This window comes from Physella acuta, unplaced genomic scaffold (genome assembly GCF_028476545.2).
Source record: "Physella acuta isolate Inbredline_101_S28 unplaced genomic scaffold, ASM2847654v3 ptg000264l, whole genome shotgun sequence".
NCBI classification, from domain to species: domain Eukaryota; kingdom Metazoa; phylum Mollusca; class Gastropoda; family Physidae; genus Physella; species Physella acuta.
Window position 1 is genome coordinate 2,271,652 of NW_026731783.1, and position 20,642 is coordinate 2,292,293.

At 36.0% G+C, this 20,642-nt stretch overlaps 3 protein-coding genes and 1 non-coding gene across 4 annotated transcripts; 1 reads left to right on the plus strand and 3 right to left on the minus strand.

The window, feature by feature from the left end:
* Positions 1 to 443: 443 nt before the first annotated feature.
* Positions 444 to 2,901, minus strand: LOC131939126 (5-hydroxytryptamine receptor 3A-like). Its single transcript, XM_059297349.1, has 4 exons — positions 2,827 to 2,901; positions 1,907 to 2,076; positions 1,356 to 1,528; positions 444 to 838 (listed from the first exon to the last, which is right to left on the minus strand). The coding sequence occupies exons 1-4, from the start codon at positions 2,848 to 2,850 to the stop codon at positions 570 to 572; spliced, it is 636 nt and encodes a 211-aa protein (XP_059153332.1). The 5' UTR covers positions 2,851 to 2,901; the 3' UTR covers positions 444 to 569.
* A 200-nt stretch (positions 2,902 to 3,101) lies between these two features.
* On the minus strand, positions 3,102 to 7,448 carry LOC131939085 (acetylcholine receptor subunit alpha-L1-like). The gene is made up of 5 exons (XM_059297317.1): positions 7,329 to 7,448; positions 5,992 to 6,036; positions 3,888 to 3,997; positions 3,282 to 3,384; positions 3,102 to 3,119 (listed from the first exon to the last, which is right to left on the minus strand). Exons 1-5 carry the CDS (start codon positions 7,446 to 7,448, stop codon positions 3,102 to 3,104), a joined length of 396 nt encoding a protein of 131 aa, XP_059153300.1.
* A 4,989-nt stretch (positions 7,449 to 12,437) lies between these two features.
* Positions 12,438 to 12,528, plus strand: LOC131939134 (small nucleolar SNORD12/SNORD106). The gene has a single exon (XR_009386393.1). It is a non-coding gene; the product is annotated as a small nucleolar SNORD12/SNORD106 (small nucleolar RNA).
* Positions 12,529 to 12,904: 376 nt separating this feature from the next.
* LOC131939110 (5-hydroxytryptamine receptor 3A-like) lies at positions 12,905 to 20,496 on the minus strand. The gene is made up of 5 exons (XM_059297338.1): positions 20,445 to 20,496; positions 19,777 to 19,860; positions 14,507 to 14,676; positions 13,956 to 14,128; positions 12,905 to 13,442 (listed from the first exon to the last, which is right to left on the minus strand). The coding sequence occupies exons 2-5, from the start codon at positions 19,798 to 19,800 to the stop codon at positions 13,174 to 13,176; spliced, it is 636 nt and encodes a 211-aa protein (XP_059153321.1). The 5' UTR covers positions 19,801 to 19,860; positions 20,445 to 20,496; the 3' UTR covers positions 12,905 to 13,173.
* Between the last annotated feature and the right edge of the window lie 146 nt (positions 20,497 to 20,642).

Sequence of the window (20,642 nt, forward strand, 5' to 3'; positions counted from 1 at the left end):
TGAAAACGGTCTTCTCCAAGAATAGTTAGTTATAATGAGCTGTTTGATAACACAATATGCTAAATCAATTAGATATGGTTACTGACACAGCCGCCACCCCCCCCCCCCCCCGAATAGATGCCTGGAAGAAACTGCGGGGCACCCTAGAAGCTCTCCTAAAACTACGCCTTCTGATAATGATTCCTATAGAGAAGGAAAAATAACTGCTCGTTTAAATTTTAAATAAAAATTGACAAACTTTGGTTGGAATAATCCATTTGGCTTTATTTTTGGACATAACGCTGATTGTTAATTTAATCTGATGAAAGAAAATTGTACACATAGAGAACCACTACACGTTCAAATAAAATAAAAAATTCAACTGAATACTAATTTGCTTTAAAACTAATGAAGAAACATAATGTAAATTTGATTAAAATAATAATTAAATTAAGAAACCAGAAAGCATGAGACGACAGATGTGATGACGACAGACATGTATAATTCACTAAAATAATTAAATCAAGAAACCACGAGACAACAGATGTGATAACGACAGAAATGTATATCTTATTAAATTAATAATTAATTTAAAAAACCATAAAGCATGAAACAACAGTTGTGATGACGACAAAGAATATGACATTAAATATCAGGAACAATAAATTGAGTCCCGAGGCTCTACTTCTTGATTTTAGGACTTTCCACCATTTATCAGTCGTAACTGCATTACTACCATCCAAGGTGTCCACGGAGACGGATTTGAGTTTTGTCTTGTCAATTTCGTGCATGACAATAACCAAACAATTCCCCGCGACAGCAAATATCGCAACTATTATTAGAAGCGAGATGTACACAACTGGAAGACATAGTTAAAGACAAGGTAACAGTCTTGTTACTAAAGTGTGTTGGGTAAATAATAAATCTCACATTAAAAAATAACATTTTAAGAAAAAAAAGGCTTTTTATCATAATTATATTCATTAAACACAGAAAGGTCACAAATGAAAAGGTGCACAAAAAAATAAAAGTAAAAAAAAAAATAAATTTAGTCTGGTGTAACCTTCCTAATGCTATATTGTGATGCGATTAAATTAATTAAACATTTTAAAACGTTAATTAAAAAAACAACTATCCCTCTTCTCCGAAGTATGTGGGGATGAGGGATACAGTGTTAAACAAGCGCGTTTCTTCTTCTTTTTTTCCAATTTGGTGCATAATAAGCAGAGGTAGGGCTTTCTTTGTGATGCGGGAAGGGGAGGGGGAGGAGCGTGTGGACATCATTTGGGTGTGTTTGTTTCGTATATAATTATCTTAACTCTTAAGCCTGGTGCTAAAAATATAAATCTCAAAAATAAAAATGAAAGCATACTAACCCAACAGCGACATCTTTAACGAGTCTTTGGGCAGTTCTTTATTGATAATGCTGAGAAACACAGTGAAGGCGACCAGTATGGTGAAGGCGACAGAGAGTTTGTCCTTCTCATCCGGAGATATTACGAAAGACAGGATACTCAAGATAGCCAACAGCATGATCGGTAGTAGTACCCTGAAGAAGGATAGATAGTCAAAGTACAATGAAGAGCGTTTAGAGCCAGGAAAGAGAGCCGCATACATACATATATGTAGATATACGAATATACATTTATATGAAGACTTATAAAGATATATACATAGTTTTTTATGCAAATGTAAGTCTGTAAGCTAAATACCGTAAACACATCTGTTTATGTACAATGTGTGTGTTATTAATATCATTCAAAGGCTGGATACGAGTATATTAGCCTAGCGCCCGTGTCAATTTTAACAAATAATAAACCCCCAAAGCCACGACGGTTGATTTAAAATTAAAATCCCATGTCTACTTTCCCCATTTAAAAGAAAGCTAACATCATATCACCAAGTAAAATAAAAAAAAAATACGCACGTTATAACAAGATACAAAGGCCTTCTAGTGAGCGTTATCTTGAAGAGCATGTACTTGTAGTATTTTTGGAAGTGGCGTGAATATCTGCACTCGACTCCACTGGACCTAACTTTGAACACCTTGTTGGGAATAAACCTTTCCAAATTGATAGGTTCTGGGCCGGTCGTTATCTGGGAGAAGATTTTAGCTAAGCTATATATATATATATATATATATATGTATGTGTGTGTGTGTGTGTGTGTCAGCGTCGGCCTACATGGGTTTATAATTTAAATATATGTCACATACGTATGTGTATACGCTATGTGTATATGTATATATATATATATATATATATATATATATATATATATATATATATATATATATATATATATATATATACTTGGGGGGCGGGTGACACCACGAAGTGCCGCACCGGGTGACACCCAACCTAGCGACGCCACTGGGCCTGGGCAGCTTTGCGATGCTGTTTCACATCAAGGTAACTGAAGGGCTCATCAAACATAAAGCTGTAACATGGTTTGAGATCGTTATGTTTCCAGTAAGAAAATGGCAGATTTTTCTTCCGTTTGTTTATCGATGCGAAAAACGAACAGCTTTTTACTTGGTAGGTTTTGTTGACGCGGATTTCATGATTTTGTCATAAGTTTAGTCAGATGTTCTGTACTTTTCTAATTTTGTTAATATTTGTTTTTAAACGCTAAGCCCCCCCCCCCCCCCCAAAAAAAAAGGTGACATAAAATCTCTTTATTCTAACGTGGCGGAATGTTTAATGCTATAAATGTAACGCCCATAATTTCCATGCTGTTTATAATATAAAGAAGATTAAGAAAATTAAAATAGATATTACCCTTTGTCTCATATCAACGAATGATATAAGTTGATTTACCAACCAATCCGAAGCGAAGCTAACTTACATTTATGGCGGACACGTCATGCATCCACGAAATGACTTTAACAACGCACGTGTTCTCGTCAAATGGATACTTAGATACATCCACCTGGATACATAAACATATTACACTTTGAAAACTTTTCACATTCAGCTTTTAATTATATAATTAGCATTTATCAGCCAATTTGATTAATAAAAATAATAATTATGAAACTATTTTCAACACACTTTAAAAAGCTACTATACAGGAACGGTATCCCAAAAGTTAGTAATCCACCGCCGGAAATTTCACGCAAATTAGTCGTTCAGTGTATTCTACACAGCCACAATAACAGATAATATGCCTAATATTTTTTACTAAAAATAGAAATATATAGATAGAAACATCAAGGCTGATGCAGACCCCCCCCCCTCCCTCCAAACTTGGCACAATGAGTAGACCCGGTTTGTATATATTATACTGAAAGATATACATACAGCACAAGACACTTCCAGATTTATGGGCGGCTCCCAAAGCACTCTGCCCTTATGGTTGATAGCTACATTTATATTACTTTCCCCAAGGTAAGAATCGTGGATGCTGTAAGAAAAAAAATGAGCATCAGTGGGCAGGTTATAGATGGTGTCTTAAAGGAGTGAGAAAATGTGCACGGGGCGGGTTTTTAAATAAATAAATATACAGTTATAAATATGATTTTGTTGTTGGTAGATTTTCTACATACTTGCCAGAAAATAGCACCATTAAAAATTTCGTTTTTGAATTTATTGAGTTTTGATGTCAGTTTTAGTGCAGTCATATTTCACGCAAATATCTTTTACACAGCTTCTTAAAACTTATTATCCAGTAAAAGCTGCTGTTGATCTCGATCTCCGTCTCTTTACTTCATTCATCAAAAATAAATTCTGTTTCTGCTTGTCCCCAAAACGATTTTACACTTACCTAGAATTAAACTTTCTATCGAATAAAGTTTCAAGTCCATACAAACAACTACTTTAAATAATTAGCTGCTAGAGTAGAAAAAAGTTTTTACTTATTGTATGTGGATTGCAATATCAGGCTCCTATACATTAAATTTAGCTTACTTATTGTAGATGGTAATATCAGGTTTCCACACTTGACGTTGAGGCGCAATGATGTCTTGTATTCCGCCATACTTTGATGAATTCCAAACCAACAATTCATCTTTCCATTGCTTGTAAATATTCATAGTATGAAATATATTATATTACTATGTGGTTACGTAAAAATAATTTCAAGCTTTTATGTACTAATGCACTAAAAAGTAGAAAATAAATTATAGATTACTATTTAAATAACTATAAAGAAAAGCGTGGTTCACTATAGTATCTATTGGATACTTTTACTACTAGTTATTTAAATAGTAATTTATAATTATTTTCTACATAAAAGCTTGTTATTAAAACGTTTTTTAAGAATTTTTTTAGTACTTTTCATGTTTTTATTTACAACTAGACTACCCGTTATCTAGTTAGATAACTGTGGGTTTCGGGGGTCATCCATAAATGACATCACGTCTGCCACTAATCATCACAAAATAACCAGACCCCACATTCAAAAAGGCATCACATCGCAGACGTTTTTGTCTTTTAAAAACACTGACTTCGTCTGAGCATGGGTCTGACAACATAATCTTTTCATATGCTGAGGTCACAAAAACAGGTAAACTCTACTTCACCTGCCCAGTGTCCTCCCAACTCAGACATGTTTTTATCTATGAAAACACAGATTTTGGCTGAGCGTGGGTATGACCACACTATCTCTTCATATGCTGTCGTCACAGGTGAATTTTACACCTACCCAACACTACTTCCCCTGCCCAGTGTTCCGCCAAGTCTCAGACAACATGTTTTATCTTAAAAAAAAAAGATTCCGGCCAAGCATGGCTCTGACGACACTATCCACGTTATATACTGAGGACAAAGAAGCAGGTGAACTCTACTTCACCTGCCTGTATCCCGCTAAGTTCCAATAGGCAAAGGCAACATTATCATTCACAATTTAAAAAAAAAAAACAAAAAAAAAACACTGGCATGTCTAGAACACATGTCACCCACATGGTAACCTATTGTGCTAACTTCTTAGCTATCTAGGCTCGTACTCTCGAGAAGTTAATAACTTATATATTTTACTTCTAAGCGACGTAACAATCTACGCGAATTAGCCCTAGAAATAGATCTAGAATTATTTCAAATTAAATGTATTGTATAATAAAATAAAAAGAAGTGTTAAAACATTGATAACAGTGTTGAAACGTAATAAAAATAGCAAACGGACGTATTGTTAAAGTTATAGCCGACAGAAAATTAGTTTAAGAACGCGTTAAACATCTGAATCGGCAACTAAATCTTTGATTGAAGTCGCCATTTATTGTACTAAAAAGTAAACATATCATGTGACGTCACTATTCCCACAAAGTTAAGTCAATGTTTAAAATTTTTTAAATTAATGTGGTTAATCTACCTATGAATAAATCAATAAATTAATTAACGTCTTTAAATAAATTTGTGATTAACAGTCTGTCTGAAAACAAAAATTGTTCTCTACCTACATACATTTTTACAGTTCTCCATATAGCGTAGATCCTCTACAGTAGTCAATCAGACAAACAAATAAATATTTAAACATGTAAACAAAGTTGAGTTTTAGTAGTGTAGAGATAGTTAGAGTTACATGACTAAAAACTATTGCGCGCCTATTGAACGTGATGGCGCAGCTATTGAACGTGATGACGCATGTGGTGTGGTTGGATAGACATGACTACTAATTCGGTCCAAATTTTTATTAATTCATAAAAATTAATTAGGCATCCAATTATGTCAAATTTAATTTCAGATTGCATTGTCTTCATGTCTTGACCAACGTGCCAACTGTGAACAGTATCGGTCAAGTAGAAGTGTCCGAATTTTCACTCCGGCGTTTCGATCTAGACTGACGACTTACGACAGACTGACGACTGACGACAGAGGAAGTGAGTTAAATAAAAGCTTGTAAAAAAGGTTGTGGTTGGTAAAAGACAATCCTAGCAAAATGATATATTCAATGAATACGGGCCGGTGTGTTCACAACAAACATTCCTACAATACTGCGCACAAACACACATACACACATACAAACAACTGATATACATATGCAAGTTAAAAACTATCATCTAAATTATTTACTTACAAAAGACATAAAACCGCTGAATTTTAACACCTGTTTCTTGATATCCTGTGAGAAAAACAAATGATCTCAAGGACAAAAGATATCAGAAGTAAAGCGGTAATGATATCTCCTAAACTTTCATGTATATTCATTATTTTGAATAATATGCAGAAGATGGTCGAGTTGGTAAAGCTCATGTTTGCTGAACCGAAAAGTCTCGAGTTTAAACCCTCGGTTATATAAGCCCGGTCAGTAAGAAAAGCAGTCAACGGCCTACAAGCGCTTAACAAATTGACACATAATACTTCCAGCAAAATTTAAGAACAAATAAGGTTTTCATATTTGTTTTTTTTTTTCACTTTTTAGTAATTAGTTCTAAAAGAAGTTGACACTAAATCTATATAGGCTTTGACTGAAATATTTTACTACTTTACAATCTCTAAAAGACAGCGGTGTGTCCCCTCTTGGAAATCAACAGCAATCGCTAGTGTTTAATCTTGTAATCTAACCTTTTGTCATTGAATATAGTTAAAACCCAAATAGTAGATAGCGATCTCTAAATGATAGTTGTCTGCCCCTTCTACGTGATCGACTATATATATATATATATATATATATATATATATATATATATATATATATATATATATATATATATATATATATATATATATAAATTTATTTATGACATTTGTATGATACGTGTTTGAGAATGGACGACTATGTAAGTTGAAGGTCAATGTGATTATATGTGTTTGAGATGGGACCAGAGTTTCTTCCAGGCATCTCTTCGGGGGGGGGGGGGGGTAAATTTTTTTTACCGCCCCCCCCCCCCCCCCCGAACGAAATGAAATTTATATAATTTATAAAGAAAATATATACTTTTAACAGTGTCCGCCCACCCCCCCCCCCGAAGAAAGTCTACCGCCATCCCCCCCCCCCCCCCCCGAAAATGTCAAGTGCCCCCCGGAAGAAAAAAGTCTGGAAGAAACACTGGATGGGACCTCTATTTAGGGTGAATGTCTGTTTGGTAAAATTTGTTTGAAGTGTTTGAAGTAGGATGCCAATTAAATGAGTAAGAAGTTGGTTCGTTATCGATATAAAATATACTAATAGTAAGTCAATGAAAAGAGGAGGTCGACGCCATTATTTTCAAGAAGTTTAAATGAAGAGGTTAAAGTTTATAGAATATATGATAAATAGAGTCGGCGAGGTATGGTCAATTAAAATTGTTTGATATTTTACATAAGATTATACCTGGAAATGACGTCGATAGAAATATTTCATGTGTGTGTGTGTGTGTGTTCAATAATAGATGCACAATTCGTAATAAAAAGAACAGCTAATCGTGAGATTACCAGATCAAGGATCATAGCCAGGTACATTGTCACTTGCACCTGAACACTTTCACCGTGGTTCAAGATGGGGCGGATTTCTGGGTCGTATACGTCAAAGAGGTCGTTGTACAGCTTCGTCATCGTGTGTGCGCTGGCTACTGCTGTAGCTGTTGTAAATAGACTCCTCATTTGGATTAGGCATATCTTTACAGTAATGGATCCCTCATCACCCCCGGGAGAGGTCTCGCAGGTTCCAGTAAATATTTTAAAAATCGTAAGCGATGTTATTAAAATAGATCTAATTGTGGTTGTAAAAACTTGATTGTGCGGTTATTGTCGGACTTTACTAAAGATGAATGTTTTAAGAATGTTTAATTAAACAGAATAAAATGAAAGCCAAAAGTCAAAAGTTTTTTTTTTCAGATTATCTTATTGAACATGTCTATAAACATAGCGTAGCGAAGTGGTCTTAAAATAAATAATTATCCACCTGCAAAGTTTTCAATACCAAGAACTACGAAGTAGAATTTTCAGAAATGTCTTTCTTATCAGCCAATCAAAGTTTGCCATACAAAAGTGAACCTTCAAGTAAAACGACTTGGTTTAATAGAAATGTTGCCTTAAACCCTAAATACTGTTTTCAAGTAGACTGCATTTGCAACTTATATGAAATAAATCTTTATTTTTAAAATATTGAATATCTGAATTTTTTTTAAGATAACATTTTTTATAGCTATTTCTAGAACTGCGATGAAGGCCAAATTAAAAAAAAAAACTTGTTTATAAAAAGTTCATCTTTTTTAATCGTTGAGTTCATCTATTTTAAGCGTTAAGTTCATCCTTTTTAATCGTTGAGTTCATTTTTGTAATAAACAAGTTAGAACTGTTAGTAAGGCGGGAAATAAAAGTGTTCAAGTGTAAGCATGAATGGGAGTAAATGTTTAGTTTGTGGATGATGTTTTGTAACGACAACACTCATTGGGTGAAAGCATTGCCACCGATTATAATCCTGCAGCTATGAAAAAAACAAGTTAATTAAAAAGTCTAGTGACATTAATGCGCAATTTCCTTATGTTATCTAAAAATAGCTCTGACGTATAATGCTGGGATGCGTTCAAGCTAGAAGAACGATCGGTTTGTAGGTGTTTATGTAATTTTAAAATTTGTGACTAAACGAGAGGATATTTTTGAAAACTTTCTTCGGCAATATTGTTCTAAATTATGGCAGGAATCGATTGGTACATGTTTCAAGTCGCTAAGTGGTCTGGTTGCCGAGATATGGGCCAAAAACTGCATTTATTCGAGGTTTTTTGGCTTTTCCGGGAAATACATGAAAGAAACCCGGAATTTTTATGGCCTATGCTCATTCTCGTAACTTGCTTAACATAATTGCTTTTGGAACTAGTCATCGATATTGCTTCGTTGAGGAGGAGATACGACTTAAAGCCCGGACACACATTCATCCATACATTCATTCATCCATCCATCCATCCATTCCCAGAAATGACGCGTTAATAAACGCAATTCTCCAGAATGGAAATTGCGCTAAAAATTACGAAGTAAATTCTCAACCATTATATTTTAACAATAATCATAAGTCTAAATCTTTAGGTAGAATAAATGAACACTTTAGGACAAAAACTTAACTCTAATAATGTCAAATCAATGGTTCATGTAGGTCTATCGTTAACGAAGATTTAGATTCTAGATCTAGATCTAAATCTAGATGACTAGATCTAGATCTAGATCTAGATCTAAATAGACTATCTTGCAGTATGGATGGAAGAAAATTAAGCCGGACGGCCTATTTGCAGTAACATGCAAATCTTATATAAGAAAATTTTCATAGTTATTCAAACTTGACTTGCCTTTTTCAAGAAGGTCTTGAAATAATAACAAAGAAAACCAGAATTTCCATAAGAACATTCTTTACAACAAGAAAGCCATTCAATTATCAAATGACTGACTTTAAAGTAAATACAACACCAAATTTGGGTGTAAAACGGTGCGAACTTTTGCGCACTTTAGCGTCAAGATAAAACCTAAATTCGTGCATGTTTGGAATACACCGTTAGCCTTATACTTTACTAGCTGCATACCCGTGCTCCACACCGGTACATCTTTTTTAAATGTACCAACTTGGGAACAGAACAAAACTAAACACAACAAAAACACAATATAAATAGAAAACACAAACACAACACAAACACTAATAAAAACACCAAATAAACAGGGAGTGATCTCCCTTAAACTTTCTCGAATATTCTTATATAAAATAACAGGGGATGGGAACTCGGGCTATAGACATGATTTTTAATCCATTTTAAATACTTAAAGTTTTAAAAATAGAATAAAATCTCGTAGACAAATTAATTGCACACCAAGTGAACGCCAAATAAAAAAGCGCATAATAGTGCGCAATATTATTAGTACTTTTAAAATTGACATTAGTTTTTTGAGAAATCGGAAGTAGCGTAAAGTACTACTTCCAGTCAACGGAAATTACTCAAAATTTAACAGAAGGTAGAGAATTAGATCTTTTACTTACATATGAAATTTAATTTATCTATCTGAATTAGTACTCAAAGTAGGAAAAGTACCACTTCCGGTTATCGGAAATCGCTCAAAAGTTGATACGGATCTACGATTTTGATAAAATACTTATATATGAAATTTCATCCACCTAGCTGTAACGGTACTCAAGCTATCGTGTTTACACACGGACAGACACACAGACACACACACACAGACATACGGACAAGATTGCAAAATTATGTTTTTCCGTATCAGTGAGGTGTATAACGTCGAGATTTGTAAAAATCTCGTTTTTTTTTGCACGATTACAATACTTTCTCTATACTTCGTATATACGAGAAAGTAAAAACAATGCAAACACAAACGCAAAAAAAAAACAACGAAAAACAAACACAAACTCATAACAAAAACACAATTTAAATGCAAACATCAACTCATTGTGCTTACAGTTTAGCCCGTGGCGCCAAATTGCACCCAGTCCAAACGCCGGTCGACGCGCCTGATTCAGTGAATGACAATAAAACCCCCAGCTTGTCCGCAAACGGAAAGTTGGATTAATAATTAGTAAACAGTACGTTCAGTGTATAAAATAAAATAAACCGGGAGTGATCTCCCCTAAACTTTCTCGAATATTCTTATATAAAATAACAGGGGATGGAAACTTGGGCTATAGACATGATTTTTGATCCATTTTAAATACTTAAAGTTTTAAAAATAGAATAAAATCTCGTAGACAAATTAATTGCACACCAAGTGAACGCAAATAAAAAAAGCGCATAATAGTGCGCAATATTATTAGTACTTTTAAAATTTACATTAGTTTTTTGAGAAATCGGAAGTAGCGTAAATTACTACTTCCAGTCAACGGAAATTACTCAAAATTTAACAGAAAGTAGAGAATTAGATCTTTTACTTACATGTGAAATTTCATTTATCTATCTGAAATAGTACTCAAGTTATAGGCTTTTAAAAAATTCAAAGTAGGAAAAGTACCACTTCCGGTTATCGGAAATCGCTCAAAAGTTGATACGGATCTACGATTTTGATAAAATACTTATATATGAAATTTCATCAACCTAGCTGTAACGGTACTCAAGTTATCGTGTTTACACACGGACAGACACACACACGGACAGACACACACACACACAGACATACGGACAAGATTGCAAAATTATGTTTTTCCGTATCAGTGAGGTGTAAAACGTCGAGATTTGTAAAAATCTCGATTTTTTTTTTGCACGATTACAATACTTTCTCTATACTACGTATATACGAGAAAGTAAAAAGGCAGTATTTAACATATCCGTGTTTTACCTACCATATTGCACTTTATCAATTAATGCATTTTTTCAGTACTTTAAATTTTAAAATTTACAATAGAGTTTCATGACTAAAACCATTGCGCATCTAATGAACGTGATGACAAGTCTATAACAGTACTTGAGTACCGTTACAGCTAGGTTGATGAAATTTCATATATAAGTATTTTATCAAAATCGTTGATCCGTATCAACTTTTGAGCGATTTCCAATAACCGAAAGTGGTACTTTTTTTTACTTTGAATTTTTCAAAAGCCTATAAATTGAGTACTACTTCAGATAGATAAATAAAATTTCACATGTAAGTAAAAGATCTAATTCTCAATCTTGTTTCACATTTTGAGTAATTTCCGTTGACCGGAAGTAGTAATTCACGCTATTTCCAATTTCTAAAAAAAAAAAAACGCATGTAAATTTATAAAGTACTAATAATATTCCGCACTATTATGCATATTTTGTTTGGCGTTCGCTTGGTGCGTAATTCTTTTTTCTACGAGATTCTATTCTATTTTTAAAAGTTTAAGTAATTAAAAATCATGTCAATATTCCGAGTTGCCATCCCACGTAGTGTTATATAAGAATATTCGAGAAAGTTTAGGGGAGATCACCCCGGTTTATTATTGTTGGTTAAGTATATCATTTAACATTCACAGGTTCAAAATCTTTCTGGTGGTGAGTTGCAGCGTGTGGCCTTGACCTTGTGTCTTGGAAAGACTGCTGATATTTATCTAATTGATGAACCTTCTGCATACTTGGATTCAGAGCAGCGTCTGCACGCAGATAAAGTGATCAAGAGGTAACTAGTTTTATAGGGCTATACTTAACTTCCTCACACACTTAACTTTAAGTCTCCTTCTCCACTTACTGCCCTAACTGGGGTAAATGGAGAAAACCAGAAGCATTCATACTCAAGAAGCCAGTGATTAAAATGCTTTGACATATTTTTATATGAAATATTTTCCCGAATATGAGGCTTCAGTTTAAATAAAAGCAAGTCTAGTGTAAAGTCTAATAAAAAATGTTTTTTTAATCTACTTTATTCAATTTTCTCTAATGTCAATGTCTAGGTTCATTCTTCATGCAAAGAAGACAGCGTTTGTTGTTGAGCACGATTTTATCATGGCAACATATCTGGCTGATCGTGTAGTTATGTTTGAGGGGCAACCATCAATCACAACTAAAGCCAAATCGTAAGTAGTTTTATAAATTTAGCAGTGTGGCTAACTTAATGACCAGTGTTTTTCTTGTCTATTAAGTTATAGTACATAGACTTGTCTTTGATGATGATGACTTATTTTTTCCCCTCGGCATATCGAAATGTGCTGATAACAGTTTTGAAAGCCAATTTTGTCTGAATCAAAGACATTACTAATCTTAATTAAGCATATTGCCTTTTGTTAGCAGAATTGTAAATATTTTGCTAGAAGCATGGGACTCTTAATTTGAAAACGGTCTTCTCCAAGAATAGTTAGTTATAATGAGCTGTTTGATAACACAATATGCTAAATCAATTAGATATGGTTACTGACACAGCCGCCCCCCCCCCCCCCCGAATAGATGCCTGGAAGAAACTGCGGGGCACCCTAGTAGCCCTCCTAAAACTACGCCTTCTGATAATGATTCCTATAGAGAAGGAAAAATAACTGCTCGTTTAAATTTTAAAGAAAAATTGACAAACTTTGGTTGGAATAATCCATTTGGCTTTATTTTTGGACATAACGCTGATTGTTAATTTAATCTGATGAAAGAAAATTGTACACATAGAGAACCACAACACGTTCAAATAAAATAAAAAATTCAACTGAATACTAATTTGCTCTAAAACTAATGAAGAAACATAATGTAAATTTGATTAAAATAAGAATTAAATTAAGAAACCAGAAAGCATGAGACGACAGATGTGATGACGATAGACATGTATATTTCACTAAAATAATTAAATCAAGAAACCACGAGACAACAGATGTGATAACGACAGAAATGTATATCTTATTAAATTAATAATTAATTTAAAAAACCATAAAGCATGAAACAACCGTTGTGATGACGACAAAGAATATGACATTAAATATCAGGAACAATAAATTGAGTCCCGAGGCTCTACTTCTTGATTTTAGGACTTTCCACCATTTATCAGTCGTAACTGCATTACTACCATCCAAGGTGTCCACGGAGACGGATTTGAGATTTTTCTTGTCAATTTCGTGCATGACAATAACCAAACAATTCCCCGCGACAGCAAATATCGCAACTATTATTAGAAGCGAGATGTACACAACTGGAAGACATGGTTAAAGACAAGGTAACAGTCTTGTTACTAAAGTGTGTTGGGTAAATAATAAATCTCACATAAAAAAACTAACATTTTAAGTAAAAAGGCTTTTTATCATAATTATATTCATTAAACACAGATAGGTCACAAATGAAAAGGTGCACAAAAAATAAAAGTAAAAAAAAAAATTTAGTCTGGTGTAACCTTCCTAATGCTATATTGTGATACGATTAAATTAATTAAACATTTTAAAAAGTTAATTAAAAAAACAACTATCCCTCTTCTTCGAAGTATGTGGGGATGAGGGATACAGTGTTAAACAAGCGCGTTTCTTCTTTTTTTTTTTCCAATTTGGTGCATAATAAGCAGAGGTAGGGCCTTCTTTGTGATTCGGGAAAGGACAGGGGGGGATGAGCGTTTGGGCATTATTTGTGTGTTTGTTTCTTATATAATTATCTTAACTCTTAAGCCTGGTGCTAAAAATATTAATCTCAAAAATAAAAATGAACGCATACTAACCCAACAGCGACATCTTTAACGAGTCTTTGGGCAGTTCTTTATTGATAATGCTGAGAAACACAGTGAAGGCGACCAGTATGGTGAAGGCGACAGAGAGTTTGTCCTTCTCATCCGGAGATATTACGAAAGACAGGATACTCAAGATAGCCAACAGCATGATCGGTAGTAGTACCCTGAAGAAGGGGAGATAGTCAAAGTAGGGTGGAGAGTGTTTAGAGCCAGGAAAGAGAGCCGCATACATACATATATATAGATATACGAATATACATTTATATGAAGACTTATAAAGATATATACATAGTTATTTATGCAAATGTAAGTCTGTAAGCTAAATACCGTAAACACATCTGTTTATGTACAATGTGTATGTTATTAATATCATTCAAAGGCTGGATACGAGTATATTAGCCTAGCGCCCGTGTCAATTTTAACAAATAATAAACCCCCAAAGCCACGACGGTTGATTTAAAATTAAAATCCCATGTCTACTTTCCCCATTTAAAAGAAAGATAACATCATATCACCAAGAAACATTAAAAACAAATACGCACGTTATAACAAGATACAAAGGCCTTCTAGTGAGCGTTATCTTGAAGAGCATGTACTTGTAGTATTTTTGGAAGTGGCGTGAATATCTGCACTCGACTCCACTGGACCTAACTTTGAACACCTTGTTGGGAATAAACCTTTCCAAATTGATAGGTTCTGGGCCGGTCGTTATCTGGGGAAGAAGATTTTAGCTAAGCAGTAGATATATATATATATATATATATATATATATATATATATATATATATATATATATATATATATATATATATATATATTGTTACGAACCCAAGTGATTTTTACCTGGGTTTGGTCCCATCGAGGAGGGCCAGGTAATTAAAATGAAATGCTTAGGCATGTTAATGCACTGGCCAGCATAGGCCGTGAGAACCTTTGGGCCGTGACGGCCACACCGGATTGGTTACCACGCTGTGGGCGGTGCATACCTGGTGTCTTGGGATCCGAGCTATTAACGTGGCCAAGAACTCGTGATTTACGGCTGGGAAAACCTTCCAGATCGCACAGGGCCGAGATGGACGGTCATGTCCTGACCTGACCCGACATGGGGGTCAGGCTCGATTAACAAGGTTCCCACACTAGCGGGGGACGACTTGAGTACTTTAGGAGGGTAGACCGGAGACTAGGGACACTCACACTCTCGACAGACACTCGGGACACACACACGGAGACGGACGGACGTCTCGGATAGCTAGGTTTAGAGGAGACAGACATGGGGTCGTCTCTGTGAGCTAGTGGAAAGCCACGACATGTTTTAGACTTAGGCTAGGCTAGACGGTTAGGGACAAGTAGGGTAGTCGTACTAAGTACTTTAGTTGTAGATAGTTGTGTATTTTTCCTATTGTGTTCCATGTGGTGGCGGGTTAATGTTAGATGTTGTATTTTGTGGCGAATAAATAGAGATTACTGAAGTTGGCATTTATTTATTTTTATTTTTCTTCTTCTTGTTTACGATCCCCTGACTAGTTCGAAAGGATTAGAGAAGGGGGTACGTAACAATTGGCGGCTAGAGTCCGGGATAGGACAGACAACGAGTTGAATAGTTTCTTTTGATGCCATTTTCAGTTGGGGGCTCACGAGCTTGTGTTTTAGTTTTAAGTTTTATGAGTAGTGAGAGTAAAGTTGTTCACGGAATCAGGAGAGTTTTCCAAACATTGAGTAAGTAGCGAGCTTATCACCTTTGTATTGACACTGAGTTTATTATGCTGTTTTTATGTTGGTCCAGTAGAGCTGGAATTTTTATTTTTATTCAGTATAGCTGGAGGGATTAATGCCCAGTATACTTGAATGTTTTTTGTTTGGTCCAGTGGAACTGGAGTGTTCGGGTTTATTCAGTACAGCTGGAGGGTCAATTCCCAGGTACGTGAATAAATTCGTAATTTTTGTTTGGTTTGCTCAGTATAGCTGGAGGGTCAATTCCCAGTATACGTGAGTAAATCGTTTGTGATCCAGTGTAGCTGGATATCTTAGTTTGGTTGGCCCAGTATAGCTGGTGTCTACCTGTTTCAAGTGTCAAAGGTGATAGCCGTACTTGTAGTGTTTAAGTTAAAGTTTTTGTTGTAAGCCACATTTTCTTAGTTAACCGCCACCATTTAGCTGGATAAGTTCCGTAAGTGTGAATCATGGACGTAATGAGTTTTATTGAGTGTCCAACTCTAGAAGTTTTAGACAGGTTTTGTCGCGTAGAGTTGTTGCGTCTAGTTGAGGAGCTAGGACTAGAGGTTGATGTCTCGGATAGAGATAGAGTTCTACGAGATCATATTTGTGTTGAGTTGGTAAATACAGGTAGATTAGAGGAGGAGTGTCTAGACTCTATAGAATATTATGAGATAGGACGTATTAGGGTTGAAGAAATTGAGAGGAAGTATCAAGCTAAGTTGTTAGAGATCACGAGAGAAAAAGAGGATAAGTTGTTAGAGATCAGGAGGGATATATTCATGTTAGAATCTTGGAAGGAAATTAACATTAAAAGTTTAGAGAAACTGTTCGGACATGAAGTTAAACTATTAGAGATCAGGAGGGAACGGGATTTACTTAGGCTATGGGAGGAGGCACAGCTTAGTGGGTTGTTTGACTTTCCAGAATCTGTCTCTGTTTTCTCTCAGGCTAGTGTAGTAGTTTCCGAGGATCGGTATAGAGATGAAGATAGTTTGTTGTCTGATAGAGTTGGTAGTGAGTTATGTCAGTCTCAGACTAAGGCTGCCACTAGCTTTGGCTCAGTCCCTGAAGTCGACTCTAACCTAGCAGAACCAGCACAAACGTCAAAACGTGCTGATAGCTTACGAGTTGAGAGTTGTGTGCCGACAAGTGCTGAAGGCAGTCAGCAAGTTATTGGTTTAGATAAAATCACGGCGACCACTCTAATGTTGACCAGTCATGAAAAGGGGCTGTCAATATCAGAACCAGTGGTTACAACCACCGCTGAAATCACGGTAACCACCGAGAGAGTGAATACCCATGAGAACAGGCTGTCCTCGTCTGAACCTGAACCAGTAACTGCATCTGATCAAGACCTTACTACTTGTCATCTTGAAGGCGTCATGACCTTAACTGGAGGTCACGTGGATGGTGTTCTACATCCAGAGATCGAAGAGTCGGTGAATCTTTTGTCAGCGGTGACGAGCAAAGTCGTTACCTTTTGTTTAGGAAATGAGCCTAAATCAGGCTTCCCTCCCCTTATCTCGGAGGTGATTTATTGTTCTATGACCGACCCGGTCAAGACCAGCAACCTGGAGGCCATGACCTCACCTGGAGGTCACGCGGATGGTGTTCTACATCCCGAGTTTGAGGAGACGACGAATCTTTTGTCAACGTCGGTGACAAGCGTAGTTGTTACCTCTTGTTTAGGAGTTGAGCCTAACTCAGGCTTCCCTCCCCTTATCACGGAGGTGATTTATTGTTCTCTGACCGACCCGGTCAAAACCAACAACCCGGAGACGGTGACCTCAGCGGGTCACGCTACTTCTCTCAACCGAGGGTGCGTACAAGCGAGCGCACACCCCATTGCTTTCACGGAGACGGGGCGTGTACTCGTTCCCTCTTTGTATGACACGGTGTTCAGGATTAACATCGTGTCAAAACATGGCACTAGTGCAAGCAGTCCTGTGAAACCACGCCTCATGTGCGAGTTGTTGTTGTTGTGGACGGACAATAACTCTGTCACTAAAATTGTGCTGCGCCGGTATAAAGTTCGGCTAAAGTTTTATGTTTACGGACTCATGATGACCCGAAAGACGGAAAACTAATTTGTGTTTCAAACCTATTAGAACTGTTTCCAAGATAGACTGTTTCATGTTTTCCCAGGATGCAAGTGTTCTAATCAAAATGAACTGTTTTCAGGCTTAAAGAATGTACACTTTTACATGTCTTGTTTGAAAAAAAAATGTGTTATTGATGTTTTACATGCTGTTGAATTCGTGACACTTTTTAATTGTATTGACAAGTTTTGTTGACTGATGACGTAACTATCAATAAAACGAAGACTGTTGGTTTTCAATCTTAGCATTATTTGCGACAGTGACACATGTGTTGCAGATTTGCTGTTTTATTTACTTTGATGTCTATGTTTGATGACACTGTGGTTGGTGTATTTAGTCAAACTTGTTATTGTGACTAAATCATTCACGTTTCTTATCTTTTTAGTAATGATTATGTTAAATGGATTTAGTCCCATTTAGGTTTATTCTGGGACTTTTGAGGACTTGTGAGATTGGGATGGTTGTCTAGTAAGAGATGTTCAATTAATTCACCATGTGGTGGCGAATTAATTTCTTGAAGGGTGGGGGTGTTACGAACCCAAGTGATTTTTACCTGGGTTTGGTCCCATCGAGGAGGGCCAGGTAATTAAAATGAAATGCTTAGGCATGTTAATGCACTGGCCAGCATAGGCCGTGAGAACCTTTGGGCCGTGACGGCCACACCGGATTGGTTACCACGCTGTGGGCGGTGCATACCTGGTGTCTTGGGGTCCGAGCTATTAACGTGGCCAAGAACTCGTGATTTACGGCTGGGAAAACCTTCCAGATCGCACAGGGCCGAGATGGACGGTCATGTCCTGACCTGACCCGACATGGGGGTCAGGCTCGATTAACAAGGTTCCCACACTAGCGGGGGACGACTTGAGTACTTTAGGAGGGTAGACCGGAGACTAGGGACACTCACACTCTCGACAGACACTCGGGACACACACACGGAGACGGACGGACGTCTCGGATAGCTAGGTTTAGAGGAGACAGACATGGGGTCGTCTCTGTGAGCTAGTGGAAAGCCACGACATGTTTTAGACTTAGGCTAGGCTAGACGGTTAGGGACAAGTAGGGTAGTCGTACTAAGTACTTTAGTTGTAGATAGTTGTGTATTTTTCCTATTGTGTTCCATGTGGTGGCGGGTTAATGTTAGATGTTGTATTTTGTGGCGAATAAATAGAGATTACTGAAGTTGGCATTTATTTATTTTTATTTTTCTTCTTCTTGTTTACGATCCCCTGACTAGTTCGAAAGGATTAGAGAAGGGGGTACGTAACAATATATATATATATATATATATATATGTGTGTGTCAGCGTCGGCTTACATGGGTTTATAATTTAAATATGTCACATACGTATATGTATACGCTATGTGTCTATGTATGTATGTATGTATATATATATATATATATATATATATATATATATATATATATATATATATATATATATATATATATATATATATATATATACTTGGGGGGCGGGTGACACCACGAAGTGCCGCACCGGGTGACACCCAACCTAGCGACGCCACTGGGCCTGGGCAGCTTTGCGATGCTGTTTCACATCAAGGTAACTGAAGGGCTCATCAAACAAAAAGCTGTAACATTGTTTGAGATCGTTATGTTTCCAGTAAGAAAAGAGCAGATTTTTCTTCCGTTTGTTTATCGATGCGAAGAACGAACAGCTTTTTACTTGGTAGGTTTTGTTGGCGCGGATTTCATGATTTTGTCATAAGTTTAGTCAGATGTTCTGTACTTTTCTAATTTTGTTAATATTTGTTTTTAAACGCTAAGCCCCCCCCCCCCCAAAAAAAAAGGGGACAAAAAATCTCTTTATTCTAACGTGGCGGAATGTTTAATGCTATAAATGTAACGCCCATAATTTCCATGCTCTTTATAATATAAAGAAGATTAAGAAAATTAAAATAGATATTACCCTTTGTCTCATATCAAAGAATGATATAAGTTGATTTACCAACCAATCCGAAGCGAAGCTAACTTACATTTATGGTGGACACGTCATGCATCCACGAAATGACTTTAACAACGCACGTGTTCTCGTCAAATGGATACTTAGATACATCCACCTGGATACATAAACATATTACACTTTGAAAACTTTTCACATTCAGCTTTTAATTATATAATTAGCATTTATCAGCAAATTTGATTAATAAAAATAATAATTATGAAATTATTTCCAACTTGCCGTACACACTTTAAAAAGCTACTATACAGGTACAGTGGTCTCAAGCAAACATAAATACATAACTATATGAACAGCAAGAAAATATAATAGTATACAAGACAACCCGTTCTATCAAATGGATAACATTCTGACGGTAGAAAAGCACGAACATGAGCGTAAAAAGCAGGATTTTCATAAAGCTTTTTGATCCCGATGGCAAATTTTTGCTCTTCGATCGACCCCTGGAGAGTTTGCAACATAGGGATTATCCCAAACGTTTGAGATCCATTGACGGAAATTTCACGCAAATTAGTCGTTCAGTGTATTCTACACAGCCCCAATAACAGATCATATGACTAATATATTTACTAAAAATAGAAATGTATAGATAGAAACATCAAGGCTGATACAGACACCCCCCCCCCAAACTTGGCACAATGAATAGACCCGGTTTGTATACATTATACTGAAAGATATACATACAGCACAAGAAACTTCAAGATTTATGGGTGGCTCCCAAAGCACTCTGCCCTTATGGTTGATAGCTACATTTATATTATTTTCCCCAAGGTAAGAATCGTGGATGCTGAAAGAAAAATGAGCATCAGTGGGCAGGTTATAGATGGTGTCTTAAAGGAGTGAGAAAAGTTGCGTGGGGCGGGTTTTTAAAATAAATAAATA

What these genes read in the sequence shown, in the direction of transcription:
- LOC131939085 (XM_059297317.1), bottom strand. Translation starts at nt 7,448, where the DNA reads ATGACGAAGCTGTACAACGACCTCTTTGACGTATACGACCCAGAAATC. An exon ending in TGGCTATGATCCTTGATCTG is followed by an intron (nt 6,037 to 7,328) that starts GTAATCTCACGA and finishes TTTTTCTCACAG; the next exon opens with GATATCAAGAAACAGGTGTT. An exon ending in TCAGCGGTTTTATGTCTTTT is followed by an intron (nt 3,998 to 5,991) that starts GTAAGTAAATAA and finishes AATATTTACAAG; the next exon opens with CAATGGAAAGATGAATTGTT.
- LOC131939126 (XM_059297349.1), bottom strand. Translation starts at nt 2,850, where the DNA reads ATGCATGACGTGTCCGCCATAAAT. An exon ending in ATGACGTGTCCGCCATAAAT is followed by an intron (nt 2,077 to 2,826) that starts GTAAGTTAGCTT and finishes ATCTTCTCCCAG; the next exon opens with ATAACGACCGGCCCAGAACC. An exon ending in CCTTTGTATCTTGTTATAAC is followed by an intron (nt 1,529 to 1,906) that starts GTGCGTATTTTT and finishes ATCCTTCTTCAG; the next exon opens with GGTACTACTACCGATCATGC.
- LOC131939110 (XM_059297338.1), bottom strand. Translation starts at nt 19,800, where the DNA reads ATGCATGACGTGTCCACCATAAAT. An exon ending in ATGACGTGTCCACCATAAAT is followed by an intron (nt 14,677 to 19,776) that starts GTAAGTTAGCTT and finishes CTTCTTCCCCAG; the next exon opens with ATAACGACCGGCCCAGAACC. An exon ending in CCTTTGTATCTTGTTATAAC is followed by an intron (nt 14,129 to 14,506) that starts GTGCGTATTTGT and finishes CCCCTTCTTCAG; the next exon opens with GGTACTACTACCGATCATGC.